General features: G+C 41.2%; 2 protein-coding genes and 2 long non-coding RNA genes across 4 annotated transcripts in view; 1 reads left to right on the forward strand and 3 right to left on the reverse strand.

Annotated features, from left to right (window-relative positions):
• Positions 1 to 1,809: 1,809 nt before the first annotated feature.
• Positions 1,810 to 2,272, reverse strand: LOC134186218 (uncharacterized). The gene is made up of 2 exons (XM_062654134.1): positions 2,168 to 2,272; positions 1,810 to 2,108 (listed from the first exon to the last, which is right to left on the reverse strand). The coding sequence occupies exons 1-2, from the start codon at positions 2,264 to 2,266 to the stop codon at positions 1,887 to 1,889; spliced, it is 321 nt and encodes a 106-aa protein (XP_062510118.1). The 5' UTR covers positions 2,267 to 2,272; the 3' UTR covers positions 1,810 to 1,886.
• A 643-nt stretch (positions 2,273 to 2,915) lies between these two features.
• On the forward strand, positions 2,916 to 3,894 carry LOC134185897 (uncharacterized). The gene is made up of 3 exons (XR_009970871.1): positions 2,916 to 3,174; positions 3,455 to 3,511; positions 3,577 to 3,894. It is a non-coding gene; the product is annotated as an uncharacterized LOC134185897 (long non-coding RNA).
• Positions 3,895 to 16,224: 12,330 nt separating this feature from the next.
• On the reverse strand, positions 16,225 to 17,651 carry LOC134185370 (uncharacterized). Its single transcript, XM_062653150.1, has 10 exons — positions 17,608 to 17,651; positions 17,442 to 17,510; positions 17,291 to 17,376; positions 17,149 to 17,230; positions 17,033 to 17,083; positions 16,935 to 16,979; positions 16,819 to 16,877; positions 16,692 to 16,750; positions 16,449 to 16,512; positions 16,225 to 16,381 (listed from the first exon to the last, which is right to left on the reverse strand). Exons 2-10 carry the CDS (start codon positions 17,442 to 17,444, stop codon positions 16,225 to 16,227), a joined length of 606 nt encoding a protein of 201 aa, XP_062509134.1. The 5' UTR covers positions 17,445 to 17,510; positions 17,608 to 17,651.
• A 17-nt stretch (positions 17,652 to 17,668) lies between these two features.
• LOC134186211 (uncharacterized) overlaps positions 17,669 to 17,907 on the reverse strand; it is a 276-nt gene continuing 37 nt past the window's right edge. The window contains exons 1-3 of the long non-coding RNA XR_009970927.1: positions 17,866 to 17,907; positions 17,754 to 17,801; positions 17,669 to 17,699 (exon numbers count right to left, since the gene is read on the reverse strand). The exon at positions 17,866 to 17,907 is cut by the window's right edge and continues 37 nt beyond it. This is a non-coding gene — a long non-coding RNA (uncharacterized LOC134186211). The remainder of the gene's footprint in view (positions 17,700 to 17,753; positions 17,802 to 17,865) is intronic.

The raw sequence follows: 17,907 nt of genomic DNA on the forward strand, positions 1-17,907 counted from the left end.
TGGTGAGATTGAGAATACTGTAATTTTCTTGAGCAAGAAACTCCCTTGTCTTTGTCACTCAATTGATTGTGTATCTTAAGAAACTGGTATTTAATTGGGGCAGACTTGTGACTGTCTGGCTTGCTGCGTTGTAAGTCTTGTGACTGTTACTAATATTCTTGCCTGCATTATGATGTTGCAAGTTGTAGCAGAAACTCACTTTGACAACAATGACATTGAACATGTCTATTTGTGTTTTGAAAATGAAATCGAACATTACTTGAGCCATCAAGCTAAGCCTGGTAGTGAAATGTAATCACAGGGATCCAAGCATAACGTTTTTCTGTTAGTTGTCTGTTGTTACATTAATTAAATTGATGTATATCAAACCTAACAACCATTTACCTACCTTGAATATATGTATTTCTTACCATACCTTTGATGACTGTGAGTGACATGATGTATTTGTGTAACAACTATAGCAAACTCAACGTGGGTGAGGCAAATGGCTATACGAGAAATGGTGGAATTAAGCACAATTGTTGTTCTGCTTTGTTCTTAGCAATTATTCCAAATGATTTGTTGCCAGCCAGTTGACAGTCTTTGGCTGAAAGTTTAAAAGCAATCAGTTGCTGTGTCGATCTGCTCCTCGATAGACTGTGAACATGACCTGACTCAATTCGATCCTGAACTAAACCGAGGCCGTGCCTTAACCAGAACAAAGGAGCCATGATCACTGAAACCTGCACTACTAAAAGCAGAGGCGATGACAGTAATGATAGCTACTGGTTATCTATTATTACTAATTATAGCTACAGTAATGATGGCTACTGTACAACTTAGATAGCTGTACTTTGAGAAAGAGTTACACTGCTTTTAGTGATGAAACTGTTTGTCAGTTGATATTTCATGAGTTGATACCTACATATAATGACGTTTTGTTAGAATAGCTTCTCGACATTGTGAGCCAGGTCTATCAATTGTTGACTTGTAATAGATGGCATGCATTTTGTATGTAAAACTACAGTTGTAGAAATTTTCTCACAATGGACACAGGTAGTTCAGCATTCATACTAAGTACCATTTAATACATGATGTAGTGAAAACGCAGTAACCTGCTGGTGAGCTCATACACAGACATGACCAGAAACGTCAGCATGAGCAGACTGTTCAAATAAGATATTGTATTCCCCCTCACCTCACGTGTAACCATACGCTAGTCTCACATAGCCAGACCAAATAATTCAGAGAAATACAGTAGCTGGCCAACTTTTAGCTACTACATGCATCCAACTTACTTGTAGCAAAACTTCAACTAGTAATGTAGTAAGTTGCATGTGAGCAAAAAAAGCAGGTGTTTTTGTAGTTGTTGATTGCACTGCATGCATGCTTATGACATATATGCACAAATAGGAATAGGCATCACAGATTTCTTCTTCAACTAGTAATTCCTGTGATATAAATACAAAAGCAAATTAATGAAAATTTGATTTCGGATACTGACATTCAGCAAGTGACCTTCAAACATATTGCAATTATCAAAATGCCGAACACATGGAATATGGTACAATATTTTCTATTTAATTAATTAAGTTAATCTTTCTGCTGACTGACAACACCAACCTTATTTGTTACCTACCAACAGGCAAGATCTGTATATTCACTGGTCCATTGACAAATCTATCAAAAATTTTGTCCAGATATGTCTGGATAAGTCTGGATATGTCTGGATATGCGATCATAACTTAATTTCTATTCCCAACAGAATTTCCCTTGTCATCTACTTACATAGTATAGTTTATCTCTGCTTCAAGTTTGTATGTCATAAAATTTATTGTACAGTGCCATTTGTAACATTCATATCTTGGTTTATAAAACACAGGCAACAACAAATAATATGCAACATTCTAAACTACACAACCAACTTTCTGAGATACAAATAGTAATGCCCTTTCATACAAATCTATACCATAATGTATACTAGGTTCCAGAGGTGAAACAGTTGCTTGAAGTTCTTCTATATCAGTAATGCTAAGAGAAGTAGGCGTCTCAGGCACGTGAACCACTTCATAAGTGTCTTCATGAGACACAGGTCCTCCCCAGTCAATACCAAATTGCTGATCTCCATCCTGGAAATACCTTGACATAAAGTCATGCAAGACATACACGAGAAACAATTAAACCTTACCTCAAAGACTTCACTTGCAATGTGATTATTAGAAGTGGCAATTCTTTGCAAACCCATTGTCCACAGCTGCTCTGGAGTAAGGTTGTGCTCAGATCTCATGGGATGTTTGATTGTTGCCGTTAAGCACTTTCGCTTCCTATCTATAGATATAGATGGTACATGCTAAGTTGACAGTTGATTTTATACATAGATATTAGAAGTTGTTATATTAAACATGCATATGCCTGTGTTCTGATTTACATATCAGAAGTCACTAGATAGAACATACCAATACGTGTGTTTTCCTGGTAGCATTTCCCTGTATAAGCCTGCATGCTGTCAACATCATGCAGAGTCATTCTCTTTGTCAATGTCATCACTTGAGTGCACGATCTCGAACAAGAAGAATCTGCAGATAACTCGATCCCGTTCTAGTGACATATATGCAGCAGTAATGACCTTTACTGGAGTCTGAGCTATTTCTGTTGTAGGTCACTGCAATCATGCAGCTATCTAGATGCGCGTCCTACGCCCCTTTCTCATGAGGAAATTGGGACAATCCTCATGAGAATTATGGCTCATGAGCCGTAGTTCATGCGTACGAGATCATGAGATCTGACCTTTTCTCATGAGCCTCGACCCTGAATTTTCTCATGAGACTCCTGATCTTGCCTCATGAAGCTCTTGATCTTTTCTCATGAGCCTCATGAGATCACGCTCGAGAGACGACCGCTCGCTGTCCAGACAATGTAGGTTATTTACGCATGCGTGCTAAGGGAAATAGGCGGTGTCGCTGTGCAGATTAGTGTATGGAGTGAAGTCGTCGCTGTTTCCTCGGTAATTTACTTTTACCAGTTATATTTATTCATCAACTATAGTGGTACTCTAGCTAGTAAGGTTACTCTTTGATCTATCTACGCTTGTGCTTGTTTCTAAACACTTTGTTCACAGCTCACCAAAGCTCGTACTCATGGAAAGCGGACTCTCCCGGATAGAAGAATCGAACCAGCGCTAACACAACGGAGAAAGTAACACACACACACACACACACACACACACACACACACACACACACACACACACACACACACACACACACACACACACACACACACACACACACACACACACACACACACACACACACACACACACACACACACACACACACACACACACACACACACACACACACACACACACACACACACGTCTAGGCTTTAATTAAGTTAAGGAACGTAATTTGCAGTGGTAACATGTTGAATCCTCTCAGAAGATACAATTGCTCTTTCACCTGTGTCTTTTTAGAAAGCAAACATCATTGAGACTGGAAGATGTCACATAGAGTTCCAGATGATTTGAAGGGTTTGTTTGATGCCAGCATCTCTGTTGAGATAGATGTTCTCACATTCACAAGATTGGTTGTATAGGAAATGGTCAATATTCTTCATTGAAGTATGACACACAATGTAGGAGAAACAATTATACAAGTTTACAAGAGACGATGATGCAAATGCTGAAGTATTGCACATATTTCTGTCTGTTGGAACCTAGCTGGAAGGATGAGAAGTTTGAACATGAACTAACAGCATCAGTTGTTCATCCACTGAGAAATGTTGGTCCTTATGTTCTTGTTGAAGCAGCTATGCAAGACGATGTGATCACAAACTGGCCATGACCTGTAGTTAGCGCAAAGGCTAGAATATCTTGAACTACTTTATGTAATTAGATTACTTTGCAAGTGTGCATCAATACTTAAGAAAAGGCACCGTCATCCCACTATCAGGCCCTTCTATTTCAACCATATGGTGGGAGTTTTCAGCAAGACGCAAAAGCGTATACCCCCCACAAGCTTCAAGCACTGGGAACTTTTCCAGTAAGACACGGTGAATGTGCTCCGCATCGCCATCTCCATCGAATAGCGCTTCTCCCAAACCCAATCCCCATCTTTGCTAGCTCAATCTTCTCTTCGGATGAAGGTTTCAGCGACTGCTCTTTATCGCAAAGGCAAATGCAATCCTTCTTCCACGTGCTGATGCTGCACCTACGTCGGGCACCACGAACGTTCTTGCTCCTCTTGCCTTTACCCTTTGCCGGACGGTAGCCAAAAAGACGTCGGTGCTCTTCCATGCTAGCGCTTGCACCTTGACTAATTTCTTCTTCACGTGTAGGTGTTTCAGCGCTTCTTCCCGATCCGAAGGTAGCAAAGCTTGGACGTGTGATCGCCGAGGAGCTGCACGGCTCTCGCGAAGATTCTTGTTTCGCTTGATCGGCAAGCGATAAAACGGCATCTACGGCCCCGATCGATAGCTTCTTCGCTTTGTCAAAATCAGACATACTTGCACAAGTGCACGCGCACTCTAACTAATCAGAGACGTGCATTTCAGACTTATATAGGTATGGCGTGATTTGATCCATTATTCCCATCCCAGTTTGCTGATTAGGGCCATCAACAAACAGTTTAACGTGCCAATTGTATGACCGCATCCGTCGGCAAAGACCACACCTAACCAGCACCTTCTGTGTTGCCTCATCAGCAAACAATTTAACATGCCACTAACATATGGTTGCAAGCGTCGAGGAAGACAACACGAAAACCAGCGTCCTAGCATGTAGCGACATCAACAACAGTTTAATTAACGTGCCAATAGCATGACTGCATCCGTCGGCAAAGACCACACTAACCAACGCCTAGCGTTTAGCGACATCAACAAACAATTTAGCGTCCAGTAGCATATGGTTGCAAGACAAACACGAAAACCAGCGCCCAGAGCCTAGCGTCTAAACGGCATCAACAGATGACTGCCAAAACCACACGAAAACCAGCGCTGAGCATGTAGAGACATCAGCAAAAAATTTAAATGCCAACATGCCACTCTACTAATTAATTAAGGTTGCATGCGTCGACGAAGACAAGACGAAACCTAGCGCCCTAGACACCGACATTAACTAACAAACAATTGTAACGTGTCAATAGCTCTAGGACTGCAGGCGTCAAAGCACATAAAAATCAACGCCTAGCATATACGTACTAGAAATTAAATCAGTAACGTTTATCAATCTAAACGCATGACTACTGGCGGCGACTGTCTAGGGTATTCAGATGTGTGAAACGAGTGTTAGCACGTTCCACTAGCCCACTGCACTCTCTGCTAGCGTTGATTGCACACTTTGAAAATCGATAACTCCCGCATTTTTGGGCTTACAACAACGATGTTGGTATTAGTCGAAACCTTCTTTTAGTTATCTATATGGTAGGAATCATAGAGACAGAAACGTCAGGATAAGGTTTCTGCATATCAAATCTAATTTTACACAGCTATTAAAGATAACGACGTCGCTTTTTCCCAACCAGACGCGCTTGATCACACCACCTGCTGCTGTGAAGCTTCACCTATCCTCGGCGCTAAAAACACTAGGTAGAAAGTGTAGTAGAGTCGTCGCTGTAGATCCGCAGACCACTCCTCCTTTCGTTATTGGTCTGTTTTAGCTCTGGTCGTGACATGGCCGTTCAACTTTCAAGTGACCAGACAGAATTACTCGGAGTGGTAGCTGATGTATGCCGTCGGGTGCAGCGACTTGTTACATGCTACGAGGAAGGTAGAGAGTCTGGCACACTAGATTGTCTGGTCTTCCACGTCGACAGACTTCATCGTCTTTTGGTAGCAGTTGACGACGTTTACAACACCAGTAGCAGTGACGTGTTGGAAGGAGTCGGTATGGCTCTAAGTTTTCTGGAAGAGTTGAATCATGGACGGAATGAATCAGGGTATGTGTCTCAAATTCTTTATGAAAATGTCAGAGGACGACCCAGGCTAGAGGTCAAGCAGGACCAGCTGGAGTATCTGTTACACTTGGGATTCAAGTGTCCCAAAATAGGGGAGGTTCTTGGTGTTAGTTTGAGCACCATAAGGCGAAGAATGAGTGAGTTTGGTCTAAGTGTAAGTGCCTTATACTCCTTCATCACAGACCGGGAACTAGATGAACTAGTGTCTCAAATCAAGTGTGAATTTCCAAATTGTGGCTATCGGTTATTGCATGGACATTTGATGTCTCGAGTTCAACGCGTCTCCCAAGCACGTATTAGGGAGTCTCTGCACCGAGTAGACCCAGACGGAGTTGCTGTACGGTGGTCTTCAGCAATTCAGCGACGGAAGTATGCTGTGCTTGCACCATTGTCATTGTGGCATTTTGATGGAAACCACAAATTGATTAGGTATAGACATCCATCGGTAAATACATCCATCCATCCATCCATACATACATACATACATACAATTTTTTTGTTTACAAGGGTCCGTAAGGCCCAGGTTAGATACTGCAATCACTATTCTGCAATCTAACACTGCAATGTAACACACACACACATATATACATACATATATACATACATACATATAATAAGTAAAATGTCTCAGACAAGGTAACTAACCGCAGGTATTCTTCTCTAGCATTGCGGCCAGTCTGCTTCATATGCCATGATGCGTCCAATATTCTGAGTAAACAGTTTAAAATGTAAACATAACATTATGACCCCCTCTGGATCCGGCCCTGCTCTGTGTGTTCGTGTGTGTGTGTGTGTGTGTGTGTGTGTGTGTGTGTGTGTGTGTGTGTGTGTGTGTGTCTGGCTACCATTAGGAACGTTTGAAGTTGAGCGCTACGTGGGTCCGAGATCTCTGTAATGAGTTCTGAGAGATTCGGTTCAGATGCGTTAGGATACTTTTGTATGGGCCACCATTTTAGATTCTTCGCATCCCTACATAGGGAGTGCTACCGCACTCCCTGATACACTGTAGATAGCTATTGCAAGTCGGTTAGCTAGAACATAGAAACGTACACAGAATGTATTATTTATCAATTTACTGAATGTACCTGGTATAACACAACACCCCTACGCTCCGCCCCGACTCTCTACACCGACTGTCGCTGCAGGCTAGGTTGCGTATGTCTATTCGATCTGAGAGATGTCTATGAAATCTCTGGTCAACTTTGTCGGTCATCTCAGCGTCATAGCTTTGCTGTTCGTGTGTTATTCGTTCACGTCGTATGATACAGCATTCCATTCATGCAAACACTGACAAGGTTTTACTAATGCATGTTTACGTAGATGTACGTCCGTTTTAGTAAGGTTGTTGTTATTGTTCTTACACAGTCTGTCACCGCTGGAAGCCAGGAAGGTGGAGCAAAGTGTCTCCACAGCGACCAGACACTCTACTACACATGTACTGATTACAAATACAATTAGAATGCATGAGATCGAACTCAACAAAACTGTTTATTTAACTACAGATAGATAGCTAGATGCTTTGGTACCAACCCCCCACAGCCACTCAAACTCTAAACTGATGATGACCCACAAACTAACAAACAAACAAGCTAACATTTTATACGAGTATACAAAATTGATCAGCAAACAAGCTGTTCACAGACCAAGCAGAAAGTTATGCGAGCATACTAAACTAATCAGCAAGCAAGCTGTTCACAGTGAAATATCATGCCAAATCAGTCTGTAGAATTACTGTACGTATCTCCTTCCTTCAGGGTCGCACTGGAACATCTCTGCTAGAGCAGACTGGATGCACTCCCATATGGTGGTACCAAGGGCATGAGGGTTAATAGGAGAGCTCTCGATTGAAACATAACACTTGAACCAGTTGCTTACTGGACTCCAAGTATATCTAGACCAGGAATTGCAGCAAAGTACCCGTTTACAACATACACTCGTCAGTCTGATCCATATGGCACGGTCTTCTAAGTTTAATTCGGCTCTCTTCCCCAGCGCATGTATAGCGGTTATAGCCAGGTTGCTCTTGAGAGTCCAATTTACCCATTGAGAACATCACAGGATGACGCAGGATTGTCAACACTTGTGCCATAAGAGCCCGGCCGTTATTCAGCTCTCTGATTGTTTGTGGATCTACTTCAGCGCTATTGACTTGCAAAGCAAAGTTAGACAAATGTACTGTTCCTTCTTTTATTAGTGAACCCATTTCACAGTCGCTAGACATACAAAATGACGGTGGCTCTGAAGTTGCTTCTGTTTCGGTTGCTGTTGCTTCGGTTGCTGTTCCATTTTGTTCATCAGTCGGGATTACAGGACTGGTTGGGACAGAAGTTGTGGAGACAGGGCATCCTTGCATTGTGCAGTACGAAGCGCATCCATCACCGTCACAACGATTGCCATCATCACATTCCTCTGAGTCTTCTGTCACAGTGTTACCACATATTGCACCAATATTTCTATCATCAGTTAATGATACTAAATACTTTATATAATTATTCTAATAAATTAATAATTAGTTCATCAACTAATATCAATTAATTAGGAAAATGTACAAACCTCTGCCGTCTTGTATAATAACCGCATCACGTAAAGCTTTTCTGTAGTCAACAGTTTCTCGAGAAAGTCGATTTCTGCAAAGAAAACGGTTTGTAGCAACCAACATTCCCCGTATTGGGGCTCTCCTCTCACTGCCACTGTTGCTTACTCAGTGTGGTAACTGCTCGCAGAGAAAGCGCAATTCCCACGATCTGTTAGCATAACAACACATTTCGAACTACTAAATCATGATCGTGAGCCATGCGTGCACGTGAGAATGGTCTACCGTGCACGTGCAAGTTAAACTTATCCGGGCTATATATCCGGGATGTGTGTGTGAAGTGGACCCCCAAAAAAATTTGCGTGAGCTGGGGCGGAACGGGGTCTGGCTACGCGAGACTACTTTAGTTAATTAATTACCTCAAATCACGTGGGCAGGGAAATTCCCAATGAGCTGTCACGTGCACGACTGTTAGTATGGGAGGCAATACATCCGGCGTAACGCCAGGTGTTCAACGGTTTATTACGTCTTCTAGAAGTTGCATACAGGTGGGGATTAGTTGCCATAGTTTTGAGCTATACATAACAATTTTGATACACAAATAGTCGTCAATATATATACATCAAGTCCTCTTCCTGGGTGACCATATTTGTGTCTAGGAACAACGGAAGCCAGACTGCCAGTGCAGTGCCTGGTCTTTCTGTACGTCGCTTGTTGGTGGCAAGAGCTTCAAAACGAACTAGAGATACTGCAATCTGCGAGGTCTACAACAGCAACCTACTCTATACTTAGAGGGTATTCCGTTCTTGAGGTAACACGAGTCAGCAAGTGAGCTAGAATGGCGTTTGTAATTACAAATGTCGTGTAGCTAGGAATCTATAGAGGCGTTCGTTTTCTAATTGTCTAAGACTTCACTCATTTAGATCTGTAGAATACGGCCGCTACAACAGCTAGACATGCATGCACTCTTTGACAATGCGACTTGGGAGACCGCTGTTGAGCAACCACACGCAAAGCTGCTGCGGCAGGGAGCCCCAACCTGCCGGCAGGCGTGTGATGATGAGTGCAGGATGATGACTCTAGTTAAACTATGTACATATTGTGTGTGTGACTATGCAACCTTGACCTTGTATACGTAGTGATGGGTCTTGCCCATACCCTTTTCTCAAAACGTTTTTCTACTTGTCTAGACGTTGTGCATGATGGATCTTGCGTAGTGATATCTGTCAGAGTAATCAGTTAACCTAGTAATTAAAGTAGTACGTTAGGAGTCGTAGAAATACTTTAGTTAGATTGACAACCTTCTGTGTCTTTGCTCAGTCTTTTGTCGTAAGAACCAATTCCAACATTGCACTACTCGAACTTGGAAAAATGGTATTTAAATTGTTCAACTTTGTCCATGATTCATTACGTTACATCACTTGTAGGTCTTCGATAACTATTGCTTTGTATGTCACGTGAGAAATCTGTTGTGCAGCGTACGTAGCATCGTGTAAACATTGGAAGTTTGAACCGTGAAAGTTCTTTCTCGTTTTCATCTGAACGCAAAGTTGACACATATCTGGTACGTGATCGAGCTATTTCTGATTACTAGACAGTGACGTTTCGTTAGTTGTTGTATGCATCAACATCTCGTGCACGTTTGTAGCGTGTGTACGTGTTCGATATTTGTAATATTATACGGGCAGTGTTTGATACCTATTAGGTTATTGTCGGCCGCGCCGAGAAAGATTCTTTAGGTATACCCCAGCTGTTGCAGCGTATACTAAATGGAGGTTTTCTGCATGAATAATCATGCAGCTGCCAGTAAACGAATATGAAGTCTAGAGACGATTGGACTACCTTTCAGTATACAGTACTGTACAGATAAAACCATAGTTGTGTACATGTCATACATTGTACTTTCAAACTGCATTTAAATTGCTGTAGCTAGCAGCCTTGGGTTTACACTTTTCGACTCTTTGTAGACGTAGACGTATTCACTGCGGGCAGAAGTTTGTGTGCAATTACAGACAGTTTCCTGTATAGCGACGCAATCGTGTCTTGCTATAGCTGTCTTGATTCCTACCAGAATTATTCGTTTGGACTTAGTCGCTTGCTGACTTAGTTGGTCGCATGCTGACGATGCATATAGAAGTTAGCAGGGCGTTACCATTTCCTATTTTGAATTTGTTAATGTTTTCTGATCTGTACTGCACAAAAATTATTGGTCAGAAGCCTTCTAACAATTCGACAAGCATTTTACAAACCGGGTTTCTGTTCGTTGAAATGTGCATGTATTGAGTACCTCTAGATAGCGATACTGTGCATATATGTACGTCTAGAGTAGTAAGATGCTGCACTTTAGGCTATAATGGTTATTACGTGTCTGTCAGACAAATTGAGCCAGTTGGCTGGGCTAGCTGTTACTTCCTGAATTTGGTGGGAGTAGCTACGATCACGTGTAACTACAAACATGATCACGAGGCGAAGCTGATAATGATGATTCTGGTGATGTTATTCTTGCTACCGCCTGACGTTAGAGGGTATCAAATCCTATATGTTCTGCATGGGTATAGAAAGAAATGTATGCGTGTTCTTGTTCTTTTCTTAGTTTGTTGTAGAATGTTCGAGACCTGGTGTGCAGCGTTACGTATGCAATAATTATAAAATGCCAATAGACTGAAAACTTATATTGGAGCTCCTAATCATAAATTTTTATTGCTGGCGAAAACAAATGTATATGATATGGTCCAGCATAAAGCGCACCCATCCAGCTATACTCTCACGTAAACAGAGGCACATCACCAAACATGTATATCTACTCTGTGTGTGTGTGTGTGTGTGTGTGTGTGTGTGTGTGTGTGTGTGTGTGTGTGTGTCTGTCTGTCTGTCTGTCTGTCTATCTGTCTGTCTGTCTGTCTGTCTGTCTGTCTGTCTGTCTGTCTGTCTGTCTGTCTGTCTGACTGTCTGTCTGCAAGAAAAGAAAAAAAATGAAAAAATATTCAGAGGAGCTTGTTCCAGGAGGATATGTATCAAGATGTGTTCTTCTTGTGATAGAACATTTTGAGAGGTGGGGCACAAAGACAGAGTATTTTTCCAGCATTTGGCCCAACAGTCAGCAAATCCTGAAGCCAATTTTAATCTAGACAGTATCCCTAGAACAGATTTTCTATTAATTATGGTCGACTTTAATATCTTGGTCTCGTTTACCAATCCTGGCATTAAATCAAAGAAGATATTGTACGGATGCTGAAGGGAGCAAACTGCTGGACTGATCATTGTCTGGTCAGAGCAACTGTTAGATTGAAAAGTAAGGCTTTCAATCCCAGAGTGGTCGTAGACCCATCCCTATTGCAGTCTATACGTTACGTGACTCATCAGTCAAAAAGAGTTACAGTGATAGATTGGCAAGAGCTTTGAATGAGAGCCATTTTCTGTACTGAAGACAGTAGACCAAAATTGGAATGTTATGAAATTATGTATTATAAATTCTGCTGAGTCCTCAATTGGCAGAGGCAGGAAAAAAGCCACCAGATTGGTTTATTGAGAGTTTACATGTTCTTATGCCTTTGATCAATGCAAAGATTTGTGCCCATGATCAGCTGTTACGGAAAGATATACACCAGTAAATAAGAGACGGTTTCGCCAGTGTCAACGTACGTCAGGTCAATTTAAACAAGCAGTAAGTAAACAAAGCAAAAGAAACTTAGATTGAGGAAACAGCAAAAGTTGCAGAAGTGGCTGTGAAGAATGGTAAGACAAGATGGGATTGTATGAGAAAATTAAAAATGACACAAGCTGGAAAACGTCTAACCAAAACCAGTACTAAATATCATGAGAATGGTCATCTAGTGACTACTCCTGAAGAAACTAGAGAGCGATGGTTTAGACATTATTAGGAAGTTTTGAGTTTAGAGAGTGTATACAATCAGGATGTTTTGGCACAGACGCCACTTCGCCCTGTACAATTTGAGCTTGAGAAGTACCCACCAGTGAAGAACTTGAGTCAGCTTTGCAAAAGATGAAATTAGGTAAAGTTGGGGGTAAGACTGGAATACTTTCAAAACGGATTGCCTTTGGTGGTGGTGAAATTCGGAAAAAAATTGCAACAGACAATTTCCATGGTATGGCAGCAGCAAGCTGCGGTGTCTGACTGGAGGAATGCAAAAGTTGTCCCTATCCCAAAGAAGGGAAATCTTCATCATTGTAATAATTGGAGGGGTATCAGTTTACTGGGTACCGTTTGGTAAAGTTTTCGCAAGAGTTATTTAAGAACGCCTTCAGAAACTTGTTGAAGAAACTGTGCTAGAATCACAATGTAGTTTTAGAAAAGGGCGTGGCTGTATACATGGTATTTGGTATAGACATGGTATTTGGCTGTATTGATAGCATGATTTTTTTGTTGCACGACAGCTTGTTGAGAAAACCAGAGAACGCAACAGTTCTCTCTATGTCTTGTTTGTCGATCTGAAAAGGCTTATGACTCTGTGCCTTGTTTGCTCTTTGGAAGACACTTGAAAGATATGGCATTCCACCAACCCTCCCTAGCTAAAACTATACGTTCTTTCATGATGGAATGCAGGCAGGAGTATGAGTTGGAGATGCAACTACAGACCAAATTGATGTTTACAATAGTCCTAGACAAGGATGCATGTGTTCTTGCACCCATGTTGTTTAATTAATTTGCTGTGGTTAGAGATTAATTGGTAGTGTAGGTGCAGGAGTATGCTTCATGAATGCATGATGAAAACACGCTGTTAGCACCGTAACGAGCCGACTGAGTATGATTACTTAGGAAAACCATCGCAATACAGACCAAAAAGCCATACGAAGACAAACGCTGACATGAAAACCTATAGCAACGTAGCTGCATGTACTGTGCAGGTATACGCAACTATATTGAGCATATAGACCCCTATAGACCCCTAGACTGTATGGACACATGCAATCAAGTACGGTAATTACTCTAAATCTCGCTGTTTGGGGACATTCATGCCAGATCCTAAAGTTCTAGTATGCATATTCTTGATGTAGTATAATATTGTTGATGTTAGTAGGCGTGGTTAGAATGTAATAAAGGACACTTAGCCTGAGAGCCAGTTGGCATAGTATGTAGCAAGAGTTGTGTTGCCTTCAGAGTCCAGTGTGTACGCGTGTAAGCTTTGCTTGCGAGCTACGGTCCACCTCTACCTATATATAACACTTGACACCTCTCGCGTGCATTCTGCACGTGCACCCCTCACCTTTATCATCGCATCCTGCACGTGCACCCTTCACCTTTAGCATCGCCAGGTGCATGCACGATGTTTTATAGTTTCCAGGTGTGTACGAGTTCCGTTTACGCTTTAGTTCCAAATGTAGTCCATTTCCTAGAGTTGTGAGCGTTAGCACATCATATACTAGATACCCTATCACATTCAGTAACAAAACATTAGGCCAGGTGCTCTCCCTATTCTTGCTTTTGATTCGTGACTCTCACCCGGGGTCTGCACGAGCTCGGTGACAAGAGTTTTGCTGCTCGATTTCTGCGAGCTGTGACGTCTGCACAGCAGTCGATCTACAGTGTACAACCTACAAAAACGGTTCAGGCAGCTAGCATTGGAAATCGAGTCAGCAAGTGAGTTACATAATGTAAAGTCAACTTGGAAAAACGCTCACGAATCTACTCTAGAGGTCTATTTAGACAGCCGTTACAATAGACACACTTCCGCTCGATTTGGGAGACCTTTCGTGTACAACTTGGGAGGGAGCGGGGAATGTTGGCGAGTGAGCAAGCAGACATCAATATTATTCTGATGAATGCACAGTGTCAGTCTGTACACGTAGTTACTTACGCCCAGCTAGCAAACTTTTCAACTAAAAGCGTCCAGCTCAGGAGCACGACAACGATGTGTCGTAGTACCAACGGGACTTGACATTACCTAGTTAATTAATTAATCGTCAGGGTTGGCGTTTCTAACTCGCGGGTGAAATTACCGATTAGGCGCGTGGGTGCACGCGCGCGTGCAGAGGCAGCCAAATAAGAGCGACAATTATATTTCTGACATAAAGAAAGTTTGTGAGAACTAGAGAAGTCAGAACTATATATATGTCAGAACTCTTGATGTCAGAACTATATATATGTCATAATTTCCTTTCTAGTGAGTCATTACTTTTTCTAGAATTCCATGATCTAGCTAACGAAAGCCAAATTTTGTGGTCATTTGATCATTTGAGTAACAGGCTGTTCACGAGACGTATACGGTTGAACACTGGGTATGAAATTCCTACACCTCTAGGGTCTACTACGATGTTTACATATGATTTGCTTTGTAGAAATTCTTACTCTACACTTTACGCTGCATAGTACGACAAGGTGCGTTTTAATATCCTACAATTCTACGTAAGTAAACTCTTGTCCAAGACTGGATGTCCAGGGACTATATATATCAGATTCCATTTACGTGAGCGTATGCAGCATCTGCACAAGTAGTGTAATGTAACTCAGTGGCGTAACTAGGCATGAGGCAGCCGAGGCAGTTGCCTCGGTAAATAAAATGGGTGTGTCGTTGCAAGAATTTTGCTAGATGCATCAGTTAGTAGATAACAGAAAAGATCGGGCATTCTAAGTGGCTTAGCTCTTTCATATATTCATAGTGATGTGGCTGTGAGTAGAGAGAGAGTCTTACGAAGATTTGATTGTACAGGACATCGCAGATTGGGACAGTTGTTATTATAGAAGCTATGTTTACTTACATTATACATAAAGTAGGTTAAAGACAAATTATTGCTTAATTAATTAATTTATATAAACTTGCCTCGGTAAAATTTTAATTCTAGTTACGCCCTTGTAACTGCATGTGGTGTGCACGAGCACGCAAGATCTACTCTACTTCTCTCTAAGCACCTTACACATATAAGCATATGAAGATTTAGAGGTCTAGGAGGTCAAACACGAGTATTTAGTACAGCATTTCAGTCTTGGAAACTACTCTAATGCACTAGGTAGCCTATGGCAGAAAAATTATTGAGGAGCTATGCATGTCCCTTTCGGCTAATTTCTCTGGTATAAGCCTAGAGGTCGTACGTTTCAAAGTTAGATGCTAGGGTTGTATGTACGTACTAGAATTTGCTGCCTTTGCTTGCTAGCTAGGAAACGTGATCATGATGACATAAGGGATTTTTCCCAACTAAGGGCGTAGTTAATTAATTGTCCTTTGTCTCCAACTCTACAGTTGCTACGCTTAGCAAATGTTCGGTCATCTCAAATTTTGAAGTGTCTAACTAACGAATGTTTTGTTGGCTCTTCACGTGATATCTGTAATGTGTGTGTAGCATGCATGCAGCAATAACTGTATTGTGAAGTAGTCGATGCTAAGCTCACGCGCATGGAGATTGCCCAGCCAAAAATACTCAAGATCAAAATTGTATACAGTCTCGCGTAGCCAGACCCCTTTCCGCCGCGGCCTCCCCGGCGAAATGGGGTCTGGTGTACGGCCTTTGATGTCGCTGTGTGCCGCGTAGCCAGAAATCGGCTATCTAAAGACCGGATTTTGTTTCTTAAACGCTTCACTAAAGACGAGACTGGTATGCACGCAATGCAATCCTATCTCAATAGCTTCTCTTGTTTCGTAGAGAACAACTCGAAGACTACAGCTAGAGTCGTTGCTGTTTGTGAAATCTGCATGTCTACAGCAGCGATTGTTGTCCGTTGGCGATAGCCTAGGACCTATTGAAACACAAATCTAGGTAAACACAAATACCTAGATTTGTGTTTACAAATAAAGAGTGTACACTTTAGATCTCTTTGCGACAACAATATTCGGACAACAGTATTCGAACATCCACACATGAACACACAGTGCCTCTGCTCAACTTAATATATAATTTATTTTCTGACTGTGACTCTTCTTCCTCCTTACTGTCAGTTTGTATGGCAGTATGTATTTCATGACTATATTGGCAGAGCAAATAATACAGTTAGCAGTTCGATCACTTCTACTTTATGAATGATGTTGCACCTTCGGCTGTAGGTATCAGTATCTTTGAGAGCACTTGTATGTTCCTCAACTATTTCTACATCATCTAAAGTACAAAATGAGTTTTCTATTTCAAATTTATTTATTAATTAAATGACATCCAAAATGTTTTATATCTGATTGGATGTCATTTCATTTATGCCCCTTATAAGTACAAATAACATCTATGTAAAAATCTTTAGTGCATTATGCGTACATCTTCCTGCACATCATCGATACACTTACTGTCATTAGCACAGGTATAATCACTGTCATCAGTTGTAGTGACTAGATGTTTCTGTGGCCTAAAATTGATCCAATGTTAGCTGTATTACAATGTACTTGAATATTCTCAATCCGGCTCTTATCTTACATTTTCTTGTTCTTGGAAAATGTCAAGGCAATCCATGCTCTGGCTGAGGCCATCTGTGACTATAAGGAGCAAATTATTTAAGCTTGCCATGAGAACAAACTATATACTGTATGTACTTGGGTGTAGTTGTACGGTAATTTTAGCATTTCATATAGAGCATGCTGCAGTAACAGAACGATGATGAAAAGCACCAATAGCTACCATGATGTCATACCAAGCAAATAAGCACTCCACAGTCTGACCCATTAGTTTGTCGAGGAAAATTCTGTCAAAAGGCACAAGTAAAATCAGCAATTGTTACAAATTCATTTTCTAATTAAGTTACCATACCAGTATGTCACTTCCAACAATACAAGGCCAGTTTTCTGTCGCTGTCACACAAAATCTCTGACCTTCATGTTTGATAAACTTTCTGTAAATCAATAGGCTTGTCAGTGATAGCAATTTTATTTTAAAATTGACAATATTTTACTGAATATGAGCTACAACACATATATCCCTTTCACTTGGATTCAGAGAATCTAGGTATCTCATTTCCTTGTGAACTGTGTCCAAAACCTTTCCGAATAAAAGAAATGTACAGTTACATTTGATTGCATTGTTGCAGTCAGGAACACAGCTACCATAACAGTCCAATGGCCTGGAAGTTGGATAGGTATTACCACTGTGTGATATTGAAATAAGTTGACATTCTAGAAAAAAAGAAAGGTTCAGTAGGGATATAAAAATTTGCCATCTAATTATTCCATTATCTGCTCATCATGTTACACTCAATTCCAAGCAAAATACCTTCTTCCAATTCCATGTGTGATCCAGTGGCTTTGTCCATACGTAACCAGTTTCGTGTACAGGAAGGAATTGTATGCGAATACGTTATACCCCTAAACTCAATCAGCTCTAACCTAACTCATTTTTGATTAGTTTACTAACTATACTTGATTGTTCAATTCCATTGCAATGTTTTGCATGAATGAATTGACGACCTGATAACAAAGAAACTTTACTATACATAACTATGTGTATATTCAACTGATTTAAAGCACACACCTGACTATTGAGCCAATTACTGTCTTTTAGAGTGCTCAAGTC

The sequence above is a fragment of the Corticium candelabrum genome, chromosome 10, assembly GCF_963422355.1.
Source record: "Corticium candelabrum chromosome 10, ooCorCand1.1, whole genome shotgun sequence".
Taxonomy (NCBI): domain Eukaryota; kingdom Metazoa; phylum Porifera; class Homoscleromorpha; order Homosclerophorida; family Plakinidae; genus Corticium; species Corticium candelabrum.